Raw genomic sequence first — 15478 nt, forward strand, 5'->3', positions numbered from 1 at the left:
TAACCATGGGACCAGGATCCAGCTGCACAGATTGTCTTGTCCTTTGCGCCACTAGCATATTCATGTCAATTTCTATCCAAGACATCTGACAAGTGAGACTTGAGATAAAGTTAATTCTGAGACTGAGAATATTCTATGATAAAATCTTCAATAATAGTTGCTGGTATGGACTTTGTAATGCAAAAATAAAACCTATTTCCTGGACAATATCTTAATACATTCCCTTCAGAGTGTGTGGACTGGCAAACTTCCACATGGGAAATTTGTTTGAACAAAGTAATTTGTTACATCTACTCTGTTAATCCTAAATATGTAACAATATTCAAAACAGCAGGATGGATTCATAATTGTTGAAGGCTCATTGCGCAGTGGTTGCCCGTATGAACTGACTACCAGTATTCCATTATCTGCAGAATACCAAACTCATTACTGATATTTGAGTCCAGTTATTTCGAAGAATATGCATCTTCATTTTGTTGCAAAGAATGGTAAATATAAATTGGTGATGAATAAATAATCCTCCATCTAAAATTATACATGTTCAGTAGGCATATGGAGAATTGTTTTTACCAAGTTGGTATAATGGAACACAAACTTTGAATACTACAGTGTAAATACCCTGGCAGTTCTCTTGGGTAAAAACCAGCGTTTACGCTGGCAGAGAGTTTGTAAGTGGTTTGTAGATCCTTCAACAAATGCTCAGCCTTTTATTATTGCACCTATGGCCTACAATGACGTTTCCTGTCCATGTAAAGATAATTCTGTTAGCATTTGTTCATCCAGTACCGACCTCTGATGTATCAGGTTTTCAAAGACCATGCTCCCTGTTGCAGCAGTTTCACTTCTAGGTTGTGGAAACGGCAAGGAAGGGTAGCCTGGTGCTTCTATGCCAACAATCACTTCTTCTTCCATGTAGGGTTGTGATGTTGGTGCCAGATCACACAGAGACTGCTGTGCTAGGTAGGTAGGGTCCTGACTCAATGGTTCTTCCACTGGAGGCGAGTCCTGCCATGCTTCCTGACTGCTAGAAGTCTCCTCGGTTTGTATCTGATTTGGTTGAAGGTCGTCATCAAGATTCAATTTTCGTCTCTGCTCCTCAGTTAGTGAAGTCTTATCATTGAAATTGAAACGTGATGAGAGATCTAGAGTAGTTGGAGATGAAGGACCGGCACTTGACACAGTGCTGGAAGGTCCACTGCTGTCTACAAATGGCAAGACAAAAGCTTTGTTAAAATTGAATGAAAAAATACAAAGTTGCTTGGTTATAAAATAACACACAGAAATACATTAGGCACAACCTCAAAGTGCGAAAACTTGATTTGAACTAGTAGTGTGCGTTCACTCTTTTTACAGATTAGGGGGGGTCTGCACTTCTCCAAACATTGACAGTAGCTGGCAACTGGAGACAATTTTTAACTTATTTTAAGAAACACAGCTTTATCAGATGAATAGTGTTATACTTAATCACCAGCTCAGAGTCAACATGTTTAAGTAATAGTTTCTGTGAATGTGCACTTTTGCCAGGCAAGCTCCTAAATCCAGGCAAACTTTCCTTTAGAGAGCACCTGAAGTTTAACGCAAAAAACCTAAATATGTGAAGGAGGAGGACAGCTCTATGAAGTTGGAATTGTTGGGCACTGTTCCAAAAATACCTTAAAGGATAAGTTCACCTTTGGGAACATGTTACAGATTTCACCTGTTTTTAGGGTGGAACATGACATGTTCCCACTGCAGCAGCTTTTCCCTGGCCCGCCACCTCTAGTGACATTGAGTCACAATAAAACATTTTTTAAAAAACGGCTGTGCGGGTCTCTGCCCACCTGGCCACATAATTCATTCACAGAGTTCTGCGAATAGGAGAACTATAAGTACAGACAGCCTTTGCGGCTGTTGGCTTGTAGTTCTCAATCAACTACCAGAGCACTGTTGCTCTAGGTAGTTCATTGTTTCTTCCTGTCATTGTGTAACTGCCTGCCCTTACGAGGAACAGGCAGACAGCTTACACTCACAGTCTGCAGGAGTCCTGCATTGCACCCGCGATCTGCTGATTGTAGGTGCAATGCTTTGCAGGCTCCTAGTAAAAAAAAATATGGATTTTTGACTTACTGTAAAATCCTTTTCTCTTAAGTTCATTGACGGACGCAGTTCTTTGATCCATATCAGTAGGGTTATATTGCCCCCTACAGGAGTAGGACACTAGGCAGAAAAAAAGTTCTGGCTATGCCTATGGGCAGTCCCAGAGGGTACACCCTCTCACTTCCTGCATAGGATGTCAGTTTTGTATCAAAGCAGTGTCAGAAAGTAACACCAACCCAACTCAAATAGAGGGGCAGGTACTGCGTCCATCAATGAACTTAAGAGAAAAGGATTTTACAGTAAGTCAAAAATCCAGTTTTCTCTATCGTTCATCGACAGACGCAGTTCTCTCATCCATATCAGTAGGGACGTCCCAAAGCCAGTTATAGGTGGGGGCAGAGGCCATTTTCTTTCTTCTGTGCCATAAAATGAGGGGTGGGAACAGCAGAAAAGAAAAAGTCCCCAAGGCTAAACATAGCTGACCAGGCAACATAAGACTCATCAGAACAAAGGATGAGGCCCACCTGAAACAAACCGTAAACACCCTCAAGGAAGGCCAAAAGCTCTCCAGACAGCAACCAGCAAAAACAAGCGGCCAAAAGAGTCAGCACATTCACCTCATAAAATTTGCTAAAGGTGTGAACAGATGAAGTACTAACCAGGCCCGACCCAGCCCAGCTTCCGAGATCAGACAAGAGCGGGCGCATTCAGGGTGGTGTGGCCATAGGCCCAGGTAACCGTTTTGCAACCTGAAGCACAGGTGCCTGTATGGCGAAAAGCCCAGGAAGCACCAGGCACCCGAGTAGAATGCGCCAAAACAGGGAAAGGTAGTACTTGACCCTTAATTAAATAAGCCTGCACCACCGACTGTCTGATCCTTCTGGAAATGTTCGCAGCAGGTGCAGGCAGCCCTGTTCTTGGGCGAATTGCAAGTACAGAGATTGAACCTGACTCACGAAAAGACGCAGTAGTCGCCAAGTACACCTTGAGTGCCCGAAGTCTATCCAGAGTATCCAACGCACATTCCTTAGGATGTGAGGACTTAGGACACAAGATGGTAATACAATGTCCTCATGCAAGTGAACACCAGAAACCCCCTTCGGAGGGAAGGATGGATCAGGACGAAGTACCACTTGGCTCCATGAACCAACAAATAGGGAGAACGACAGGACAAGTCGCCAGTGCCGACACCCTGCACACAGAGTGACAGCAACCAAAAAGGCCACCTTCTATAATAAGGTAGGCAGGGGATACCCACAAGTACTCGCAAACAGAGGTTCTTGAAGAACCGACTGCACCAAATCAAGGTCCCCAGTTGGTGACAGAGGTCGCACCGGAAGTACCAAGTGTAGCACCCCCTGGAGGAAGTTACGCACCAGAAAACGGGCGGCCAACGGCCTTTGGAAGAAAATTGGCAAAGCCGAAACCTGACCCTTGACAGTACTCTAGGCCAACTTTTGATCAACTCCCTGTTGAAGGAAGCCAAGATTCGGGCCACCGAGTAAGAGCGAGGGGGAGCCCAAGGAGACTCACACCATGCAATATATGACTTTCTCGTATGAGGAAAAACCATCCTAGAAGTCGCTTCCCACGCTTTAAGCAAGGTGGGAATCACTGAAGCAGACAATCCCCTGTCCTTCAGCACCTGGCTTTTAACAGCCAAGCTGGCAAAGCCAGCGACCGCAAAGTCAGATGGGAGATTGGCCTTGGAGACAATAACTCCTCCCTGAGAGGAATTCTCCAAGGAGCGTCTGCGGCTAGCCTGACCAGGTCGGTGTACCAAGCTCGGTGAGGCCAGTCCAGAGCCACGAGAAAGACCGGAATCCCTTCCGCCTCGATCCTGCGTAGAATTCTTGGCAGCAATTTGAGAGGAGGAAAGGCAGACAGCATCTGATACTGACCTTGGCCCATCTGTGAGCACTCTCACATGACCATGCCGGCGTCAGCCTTGCGCAGGTGACCACGCTAAACTTCTCGGCATTGTTCAAGTTCAACTTAGCGAATTCTCGTGCCTATGACAGAACCCATGGTGCCACCAAAGCACCCGCCAGAGGGTCCTGGGAGCGGGCCAAAAACCTCAGCACTATCCAGTAGATGTGACGCCAAAAGGTCCACGTCTGGAGTGCCCCCAACTAAGGCACAACTGCTGAAATGCCTCCAGGTAAAGGGACCATTCCCCTGCATCCAAGGCTTGTCGACTGAAGAAATCCGCCTGCCAATGTTTCCACGCCGGGAAAGGGAACAGCGGAGAGAGCTGGAAAAAAAGCGTTCTGCCCAGCGAAGAATTGTCACTTCCAAGGCCGCAAGGACACCATTGGTGCCCCCTTGGTGAATGACATAAGCCACAGTCATGGCATAGTCGAATGAACGTGCACCTGACAGCTGCAGGTGCCCGATCCAGTGAACTAGGCAAAGCTGGATCGCTCTCAGCTCCAGGACATTGATTGGTAACCTGGATCCTCCAGGGACCATACTCCCGAAACAGAGAACCTGCCAAGGACTCCTACCAAACTGGACAGGCTTGCATCTGCGGTGACAATTGTCCAGTAAAAAGGGGAGGAAGGATTCCATATAAAGACTCCCTGGTCAGATGGCTCAGCCGAATCCGAATCCAGAGAGTTTGGATTCTAGTCCCATTCGAGAAGGATAGCCATCTGGGGGATCCCCGAGAGGAATTGAGCGAAAGGGACCGTCTCGAAATACGACACCATCAGTCCCAGAACTCGTATGCAGGTCCGAAGGGATGACCATGTGCGGGACAGCAACAGCTGAACCGCAGTCCGAAGTTTCAAGAGTTTTTTCCCCCAAAGGAAAAGACACCTTGACTGAGGACGAGTCCAAAGTCAGGCCCAGATAGTCCAGTCTCATGGAAGGGACCAGGGGTGACTTCTGAAGGTTCAGAACCCACCGGAACTCCTCCAGAGTTCTCATGGTGACTCCCAACTGCGTTGTCAGCATTGTAGGGGACACCACACAGAGAAGCAGATTGGCCAGGAAACTAGGACTGACACACCCCTCTGCCGCAACACCGCCAGGACCAGAGCCAACACACTTGGGAAGACCCGAGGAGCAGAGGCGAGACCAAGGGGTAACAAACTGGCAGAGAGCCTTCCCCACAGCAAAAACTGAGAAACCGTTGGTGTCCTGAACATAACGGGATGTGAAGGTAGGCATCTTGAGATCTATGGGGGCTAGGAATCGCCCTGATGTAGGGAAGCCACCATCGTGCGAACCGATACCATCTTGAATTTTTGATCTGTACGGAACCATCAAAGGGCCAGTAGGTCCGGCTTGTTGAACCAAAGCCTGAACTGCTCCACAGAGCGCCTGCAAGCAATCCGGGGACAGCCGTACATTGGAAGGGAAAACCTTGCCGGAAAAAACGGATCAAAAGTCGATCTTGCAACCGGACAGCAAGACCTCCTGAACCTAGCTGCATGGGAACCGGGCCAGCCGCAGGTCCAAGAAGCGACAAAATGTCCCCCCACCCCATAAATGGGTGAGGACGCACCTTCAGGTCGAATAGGCCTTGTCCGCAGGTCTGAAAAAAAAACGATCTCTTGTTCGCCAGGGCAGGGTCGTTTGGAACCACCCGAGGAAGTCTTGAAGGACTTCGCCACATCGACTGTCCTCGAGGGACGAGAAACAGTTTGAGAGCGGAAAAGGAGGGACCCCGTCTGTAACGAAGGCCCTTACCCCTGTTAGCCTGTAGAAGAAAAGGCACTCTTCCCCCAGAGAGACCCTTATATAATGTCATCCAGGGGAGCGCCAAAAAGGCGATCCCCCTGAAAAGGGAGATCCATTAAAGCCTTCTTAGAAGTTTGATCCGCAGACCAACACTATACGCCGGACCACCACCGCGGAAACCGACAGGTGACCCATACAAAAGGAGACCGCGTCCAGTGTGGCATCGCAAACAAATCACAGCCCCTGTGCCAGCTGGACGAACAGATCCCCCTGGGCAGGAGGGACTTGCCCCTCACCAAGTCACGGCATTGGAACTCCGCCCTTCAGGCAGAATCTACGTGGTAAGGGCAATCATGAACACTGTTCCCAGTGCAGACCCTGCCAGGGAGTACAGATCCTGGGCCAGAGTCCGTGCCATTCTATCTCCCAAGTCCTTAAAGGACGGGGATTCCTCCACCGGAAAAACAGTAGTCCAATGCAGCCTAGAGACAATACGTCCACCAAAGGCTGAACAGTCCACTGTACCAGAGACTCCTCAAAAGGGTAACATCTAGCAGTTCTCCAGGGGAACGTCTCAGACGGCCCTATCTATACATGAGCATGCTACCAAAATAAGCTGCTCCAGATTGCAAGTGAGCGCCAGATGCTACCTGCACCCCAGGTGCAGCCGCCGCTGCGTCCTCCAAATTGCAGGATGTCACGCTTTGAAACAACCAGTGCATCCATGCGGCTGAGTCAGACGCATCCATGTGGCTGAGTCAGACTCAGAATCCGAGACATCAGATGAGGCAGGTGTAGGTGGAGAAACGTTTCAGCACACCTCCCACCTCCACCTGGGCCCACATGCTTTCCGAACTGCCGAAAAATGTATTGATAGACAGTGGGGATCCAGGAGGCCCTGCGGCCTCCGTGAGGGGGTCAGGTAGGGACACATGGCCTGCAAGGTCCATACTGAACCTGAGGAACCTGCCAGCAAAATTTGCAAAAAATTACAAACATTTTTTTTGAAAGGAAGCGCTACAGCGGTCCCCGGAGGTCGGGCACGCACTAAAGCACCCCCACAGAGAGAGACAGAGAGAGTACCATCATGACTCATTGTCCCCATACAAGAAATCAGATTAGGAGGTTCTTAGCGGTGGCTCAATGAAAGAAAGTGAGCCAGGAAGCTGCCCGGGAAGAAGGGAAGGGCTTCTCCCACCAAAATAACGCCTCCAGGCACTTCCACCGGCCTTCAAAGCAAAAAAAATCCACCGCAAAGTGGCCAAAAACGGGTGTACCAAGATGGCCACTGCCACAGAAGTAGACGGAGGCTACAGGAAAATGGCGGCCCCGTGCGGAAACTGGTATTCGAGAGCCACAGGGGGACCCCCCACCAGCCCATCTACACCATCCAGCTGTAGGAACCTCACCAAGGTCCCCCCGCACGATCGGTTGAGAGCCGCGGATGGTGCACTCCCCGGCCCCCCATGCGGACCTGCAAAAGAGGTCCCAGCCCCTGGTAGACCCAAAAAGTCCCCCACGTGGGGGACCATCCCAGGGAGGGGGCCGCGTCCACCCCAAAATGCGCCAGGGAAGGGGGGGGGAATGTTTACTCACCATACCAGGAACACAGGCGGGTGGCATCTCCTGACAGGACCTCACGCCACCGAAGTGGAGGGGCTGTCGGCCAAATAGGAACGCTGCGACATAAGCCTAGACCCTGTCGTGTGCATCCTGGTGAGATGTTTAACTCGCCGGGCCAGTGCCAGTCCCTATGTCGCAGCCAACCCAGTGCGGAGCTAAGGCCTGCACATGCTCGCTGGCCAGACTGGGGTGACCACTGGATATAGAGATCCAGCCCGTCGCCCAGCCTGGCATAGTTGCTTGAAGATCTTACAGGAAAAAATTCCGGAGAAAAAGGCTAGCTAAAAAAATCTACATAAAAAAATACTTTTATGCCAGGACCAAAGATCCCAGAAAGGAACTAGGTCCTTACTCCTGACTAGGCAGAGTAAAACTGACATCCTATGCAGGAAGTGAGAGGTTGTATCCTCCGGGACTGCCCATAGGCGTAGTCAGAACTTTTTTTTTCGGTCTAGTGTCCTACTCCTGTAGGGGGCAGTATAACACTACTGATATGGATCAGAGAACTGCGTCTTTCAATGGACAATAGAGAAATAATAAATGCAAACGTTTTTATCTGCAAAAAGATGTGCATTTATTATTTTTATTTTACAAAGGTGAACTTTATTAACAAAACAGGTTTCGTGTTCACCATCCCCTCTACCGTAAAGCTTATTATTTTCTCCAAGACTGCAGGTGCATTTTAAATTATTACAATTTAGAACAGCAAAAAAAAAATGTTCATGTTGTTTCCAGAACAAAAGGTAAGGGAACATCTTCCAATTAGGACACTAGTTCTGGGAAGATCTGTCTAAGGAGGAAATTTCCCTTACTTTGCGGAGATTTCCTCTAATTTACTGTTGTATCTCTGGACACAGTAAGTGAAGGGACATTTCCCCAATGATACACAGACAGCAAAAGGTTTAAATTCTCCCTATTCAAAACTAAGATCCTATTCCTATTCCTATAATCCAATCTTATACAAAAGTCACACCTGATTGAAGAGGTTACCATTATACTTTACTTGCATTTGCCTGTTACAGGAATAAAAAGACTGGGATGAAACCATGCAGAAAAATTGTTACATGGAAGATCATAAAAATATAAAATGGACAAAAGCTAGCCCTAAAGTGAATAGAACTTTACAGGGGGTGGCCATGGCGGCATTTGTCAATATGTACAAGTATGCATAGCATGCTTGCACATTACGGTACACCTACCTCTGGGTTTGCCATCCTCCAGCAAGACATTATCTTATGTTCTTCTTCCGAGTCCAGTGTTTTTTTCTTTGTTCAGCCACTAATGATGTAACTGTGCATGTGCGCAGGAGTTACATTATAACAGCAACTGGCTATATTCTCTGTACATTGCAAGCCTCAACTGTACATAATACTGTGCATGTACTGGAGTGTATGAACAAAACAATTTGCTAGCAGATAAATAGTTTTTTTTAGCAGAAGAGATAACAAATCATCTTCTACCAACAAATTATACCCATTAGCATTTTTTAAAATTACAGTTCAGCATTGAATGGGGATTACAACATTCATACAGAGAGCAAGGGATTTCTACTATAAATAGAATAATGGAGGAAATGGAAGTGGTGACTCAATGTTGCAAACTGAAGGGGAAGGGGTAGCTCTGAATGCGGAGGTGCATGGCATGAAATGAACAGGAGGAGAGAAAAGACCATACTAGGGAAAATGTCAGGATAATGGTAACGAAAATTATTTTACAAATCATTTGTATAATTAAAAAATGTTCAATTTGTCATGAAACTATAGCATAAAGCAGACCTACAAATATTTACAACAAACAAATATTTATTAGTAAAGATGTATAAAAATAGTGGAGATTCTGGCCAACTTTGATAGACGTTAAAAACAGCAAACCGAGCAAGAAAAAAGCTGAATATAGTGTAAAGAAAGTTTAATCTTAGACCAACGTTTCTCAATAAAGGGTGCCTGGTACCCTGGTGTGCTGTCTGGGTTTGTCAGAGGTGCAGTACTGTGCCTGGTATTTTTGCATAAGTTCATGTGTGTCCATAGTGAAAGCAGGTTGGCTAACAGCATCATGGAAACGCATGACACTAATCCCGGGCAGCATTCAAGACAGCCCCTGCATTCAGAAGGGGGGGACGTTCGCCTCTGTTTAGACCTGCTCCACCATCTGCCATGTTGTGGTGAAGATCTGAAGGTAGGACTCTCCTGTGAAAAGGTGGTGGTGGGGGGAAGGGGCTGAGGACTCTGAAGAGAAAGGGAGGAGGGGGTGGGGAATTCTGATGTGAAAGGGGGGAGGGGAACTGAGGACTCTGATGTCAAAAGATAGGGGGAGGGGGGTGGGGGACTGAGGACTCTGTAGTGGGAAAGGAGAGGGGAGACTGAGGACTCTGATGTGAAGGGCACTGGGGTGCCTTGTGATTTTGCATACTTTCAATGGGTGCCATGACTAAAAAAATGTTTGAGAACCACTGGCTTAGACTACGTGCATGTAGACATAATGGAGATACAAAGCACTTACACCAGGGTGGCCTCTCTGAACGCTGGCGCAGGGGAAGTGAAGAAGAAGAGAGGATTCTGTGAGGCAGGGAAGCATCGCCAGCTGCATGGCGGTGTGAATCACATCCAGCTGATAAAAGTGGATAAACAATACTAAGTATTGACAAACAAGGCACTACATATGGAAAGATCTGAAGCATAGAAATGATTAAAAATGAGACTCCTGATACTTTTTAATTTTGGATAGATTGGGAAAGAGTATACCACATGGCCCCAACTGCTGTTGGTGACCACACTGGGGAAATCCCCCTTAATGTCTAGCGTCATCACAGAACAGAACGTGGGAGAAAATCTCTAATAGTGACACAAACCAAGACCAAAACATATTTTGCTTTCATAGAGTCAAGAGGAATTAGAATCTCTATTAGGATTTCATTGCAGGCCGCATTCCAACTAGAGAAACCTTCCCTTGCAGAAATCATAATAAAATTACAGCAGTTCAGAACTTTGCCCACTATCCAAAACTAAAAAATTTCTGGAGTTCAACCGTAAAGAAAAAACCAAGTTTTGTTAAAATACAGATTAAACATTGCAGCAAAATCATTCTGTAATTTAATTTCATTAAAGATGAAGTTTCTATTTCAATCTTCAGCAAGCTTTCATTTTATATAACTTCCAAGAAATCAAATATTTTTGCAGGCAGAATCCCCCAGAATCCACATCCTTTTTAAATAAATGATTTATTTACTCTCCCAGAAATCAGCACAGAACATGCAATTAGATTAGCGTTTAGAACAGAAGCAAAGCAGATAAACATTAGAATGTAGGTTTGGATCGACCATGAGTATGACCTGAACCAGCTTATTTGCTGAATGGGCAAACTAAACAGGCAGTTTGGCCCAGCCAAACCTCTGGCTACTTGCAGCCGAAGTCATTTAGTGGTTGTATCACTACTGCCACAAAATATACAGCTTGTTGAACACTGTAAACAAGCTGATGGGTGGCAGGAATTCTGGATGAAATCAATAGCCAAATATGGCCTCCACCATATTTGATCAATATCACCTAGGTCTCCTGGTACTGCATTGACATTCCAGCAGTGCTGGGGAGCTGTCATTTATGGCCGGAGTAGCAGCGAAAGAGGATCATTGCAACACTGATCATTCTGTTAATGGATCATCAGGGCATCATTCTTGATGTGACTGAACTTAGATTTACATTGTGGGACATTACTTTTGACAGTGTGCGTGTTTTTATTTGCTGTTTAACTTTTTTGTGAATGAGTAACAAGGCACAGTCATGGCTCATTCATGTAGTGGAAAAGGGCTGGATATGGGGGGCCTCCTTCTATTAAGAAGCTTACATATTCCGATAAGTCCCCTGGAGACTCCTACAGGGATGTCCGGAATGACGCCCTTGCCCCCATCAATATAGGGACAAAGTGATTTGCAGGGAGGAAAGCTTTACGGTCCCCCTGCAAGGTGCCCTTCCAATGTTAACAGCATATGGCCTGGTATAGTTCAGGAGAGATGGGGGGGGGGGGGGACATGCTCACCAACACCCCTTTTTCCTGACTAGCCAGGTTGCATGTCTGGATAAGGGTATGGTGTTCAAATCATAGACAAGAATGTCTATACAGTGTTAACATATTATTAGCTGCACAAATAACATGCCTTCTAATAGCAACCTGCATAACATCAATATATGATTTTTTAACTTGCAATATCAAATAAATAAACGAACAAGCTCCATTTGCCTCCCAGCTGTCAATAATAGTCATTGATTGACTGCTTCAATGGAGACTGCTTCAATAAGTGCCAGTTCATACCAATACGAGGCGCGGGAAACCCGTGTTCCATGGGCGTTTCCAGTACTGTGTACCAAATGCACTGGTTGTGTAATCTGCTGCGGGTATCAAAAGACTCCCATGACACCCCAAAACACAGATCACAAATTCAGTGCATTTGCCTGCACCAGATCGCATTGGTACAGCAGTAAAACGCGATCTGGTTGCAGTACCTTTTTAATAGTAGCACTTGCACCTCTCTTGCAGGGATCCAGTTCAATAACAGCTTATTCAACGAAAGGCCTGAAAATCACATCGTACTGAATCCCTATTCCTGGTGTGAACCGGAACTAAACCCCCCCTTTTTTAACCAAAACTACTCAAAGGGAAAGAGTTAAAACAAGATTGCCGCTGTGCCTTCCTAAAATACATTTTATAATGGATTTCCTACAATATTTTCTGTGAACATTAGACCTCATGCATCAAAAGCAGGATTTCTAGGAAAAGTATCAGGTGCAAGCTGATTCGTTTTATTGACAATACCGAACTTATAGCAAATTTTTAAGAATATTTAGTTAAATTTGAACTCCAGGCAAACAGCCCAAAGACACAGTTGAAATACATACGTGGAGTTATACAAATGTGAGGAGAGACTGTGTCCCAATCAAAAGAACCCGGCACCATCCACCATAACCAATGTTATAAACAAAAAATGGGAAAAAGAAACCCCAAGTCTTTTTAAAAATCATTTTTATTTTATGTATTGTGTAAAACTAACATCCCACTACTCCAGGCTAGCCTGTCAGAGACTTGGGGATTTGTTTTTCCTATTTTTTGTTTATAACATACCCATCCCCTCTCTAGCTTGTTACTGGAAAGTGAAGAGGCAGCAGTATACCAATGTTGTCATCTCCCTCCTCCTGTCAGCTTGTTCTTTGTCAGCACGCAGCAGACTGGCTCAAACTCCCCTTTCCCAATCTATTGCACAGGAGATTGCAATAGGCTGATACCAAAATAGATTCAAATAATTACCATATTGGCATTTAAAATACATTACATGATTTTATAATGAATACGATTACTGTTGGTATTATATACAGTTGTGCTCATAAGTTTACTTACCCTGGAAGAATTTATGATTTCTTGGCCATTTTTCCGAGAATATGGATGATAACAAAAAAAACTTTTCTTTCACTTATGGTTAGTGTTTGGTTGAAGCCCTTTATTATCAATCAACTGTGTTTAATCTTTTTAAATCATAATGACAACAGATACTATCCAAATGACCCTGATCAAAAGTTTACATACCCTGGTGATTTTGGCCTGATAAAATGCACACAAGTTGGCACAAAGGGGTTTGAATGGCTATTTATTACAAGGTAACCATCCTGAGTTTCTGAACTCCTGACAGACCCTTGCATCTTTCATCCAGTGCTGCACTCACGTTTCTGGATTCTGAGTCATTGGGAAAGCAAAAGAATTGTCAAAGGATCTGCGAGAAAAGGTAGTTAAACCGTATAAAACAGGAAAGGTATATAAAAAGGCTGCCAATCAGCAGTGTTCAAACTCTAATCAAGAAAAGGAAAATGAGGGGTTCTGTTGAAACCAAACTATTGTCAGGTAGACCAACTAAAATTTCAGCCACAACTGCCAGGAAAATTGTTTGGGATGCAAAGAAAAACCCACAAATAACTTCAGGTGAAATACAGGACTCTCTGAAAACATGTCGTGTGGCTGTTTCAAGATGCACAAAAGAGGAATTTGAAGAAAGATGGGCTGCATGGTCGAGTCGCCAGAAGAAAGCCATTAATACGCAAATGCCACAAAGTATCCCGCTTATAATACACCAAACAGCGCAGAGACAAGCCTCAAACCTTCTGGCACAAAGTAATTTTGGAGTGATGAGACCAAAATTGAGCTTTTTGACCACAACCATAAACGCTACATTTGGAGAGGAGTCAACAATGCCTATGATGAAAGGTACACCATTCCTACTGTGAAACACAGAGGTGGATCACTGATGTTTTGGGCATGTGTGAGCTACAAAGGCGCAGGAAATTTGGTCAGAATTGATGGCAAGATGAATGCAGTATGTTATCAAAAAATACTGGAGTAAAATTTGCATTCATCAGCCCGGAAGCTGTGCATGGGACATACTTGGACATTCCAACATGACAATGATCCTAAACACAAGGCCAAGTCGACCTGTCGTTGGCTACAGAATAAAGTGAAGGTTCTGGAGTGGCCATCTCAGTCTTCTGACTTCCATATTATTGAGCCACTCTGGGGAGATCTCAAAACATGCAGTTCATGCAAGACAGCCCAAGAATTTACAGGAACTGGAGGCTTTTTGCCAGGAAGAATGGACAGCTTTACCATCTGAGAAGATAAAGAGCCTCATTCACAAATACCACAAAAGACTTCAAGCTGTCATTGATGTTAAAGGGGAAATACACGGTATTAAGAACTGGGGTATGTAAACATTTGATTAGAGTCATTTGGGTAGTTTCTGTTGTCATTATGATTTAAAAAGAGTAAACACAGTTGATTGATAATAAATGGCTTCAGCCAAACACTAACCATGAGTGAAAGAAAAGTTTTTGTGTTATCATTCATATTCTCAGAAAAATGACCAAGAAATCATAAATTATGCCAGGGTATGTAAACTTATGAGCACAACTGTATATGCCTGTAGTTTAGCTTTAAATCATCCAAAACTAAAAAGAAGACCACCAAGTGGTCTTTTCTTTACAGGTTTTGTATTTTTTTTCCTTTGAGTTTATTTTGTTAACTTTTTTGTCTAAGTATAGATCTATGTTTGTCCCAAGCATGTTTGAAACCACTTACTGTTGACAGATTTTCTACCTCTGCTGGTAATTTATTCCAAGCATCAACTACCCTTATAGTAAAATAATACCTTCAAAGATTAGTTTTGAACTTTCCTCCAATTAGTTTGAGGTGATGTCCCCGTGTTATAACATGGTATATAACAGGGGTCTCCAAATATTTTAAACAAAGGGCCAGTTTATTATCCTTCAGACTTTAGGAGGGCCGGATTGTGGCCCGCAGGGGCAGTAAATGTCCCGGGCTCGGCATCAATGAGAATAAATATAGCCTCAGGTTTGGTGGTCAATAGGAGAAAGGAGCAGTGCCCCTATTAGTAGGGGGAATAGTATCCCATCATTGGTATTGGTGGAAGAATTATAAGAATAGTGCCTCATATCAGTGGGAGGAATAGTGCCCAGAGGGCCAGATAAAGACTAGCAAAGGGCCACATCTGGCCCTCGGGCCGCAGTTTGGAGACCCCTGGTATATAAAGATTGCTGACTGGCATGAGATTCTTCAAGGGAACATTGTCCTGTTTATTACAGCAAGCCATTAACGTAAAGACAATAAACATAAATAATGTTACTGTACCTGAGGATCCTCCTGAATGGGTTTCAACAAACTGTTTACATACAGCAGACAAGAATTCATTGACTTGTCGGAGAGACAAAGAATTGTGCAGAGTCTCCAGTGGATAAATAGTGGGAACCATAGAGCACCCCTCAAAACCTGCCAAAATAAAAAAAACACTAAAATATTAACAGAGTTCCACATACATTTATACTAACAGAAATTAATGTATGTTCAATTTATAAAATCAAAGGTAAGCACTTTTTTTAAATAGAATCTTATTTTAAAATCCACTCTATAAAAAAAAAGGTTGAATTTGACTGTTCGATATCAGCAGCACCTCCAATAAAAATTTTATATATTTTTTTGAGGGTGATAAAAATCACGGTATGGTGTTATGTTTATAGCTCACCCACCAGTGTAAAAAAAAAAA

At 44.6% G+C, this 15478-nt stretch overlaps 1 protein-coding gene across 11 annotated transcripts in view; it reads right to left on the bottom strand.

Moving 5' to 3' along the window:
• Positions 1–283: 283 nt before the first annotated feature.
• Positions 284–15478, bottom strand: part of PPIP5K1 (diphosphoinositol pentakisphosphate kinase 1) — a 431068-nt gene continuing 415873 nt past the window's right edge. For 10 of the 11 annotated variants that reach the window (XM_082257041.1, XM_082257040.1, XM_082257039.1 and 7 more), the window contains 3 exons: positions 15067–15204; positions 9886–9993; positions 284–1202 (listed from right to left, as the gene is read on the bottom strand). In XM_082257041.1, the coding sequence (XP_082113167.1) occupies positions 727–1202; positions 9886–9993; positions 15067–15204 (722 nt within the window). In that variant the 3' untranslated portion in view covers positions 284–726. The remainder of the gene's footprint in view (positions 1203–9885; positions 9994–15066; positions 15205–15478) is intronic. The other variant, XM_082257044.1, reaches the window with a different exon arrangement.

This window comes from Pelophylax lessonae, assembly GCF_965119305.1.
Source record: "Pelophylax lessonae genome assembly, chromosome: 4".
Lineage (NCBI taxonomy): Eukaryota > Metazoa > Chordata > Amphibia > Anura > Ranidae > Pelophylax > Pelophylax lessonae.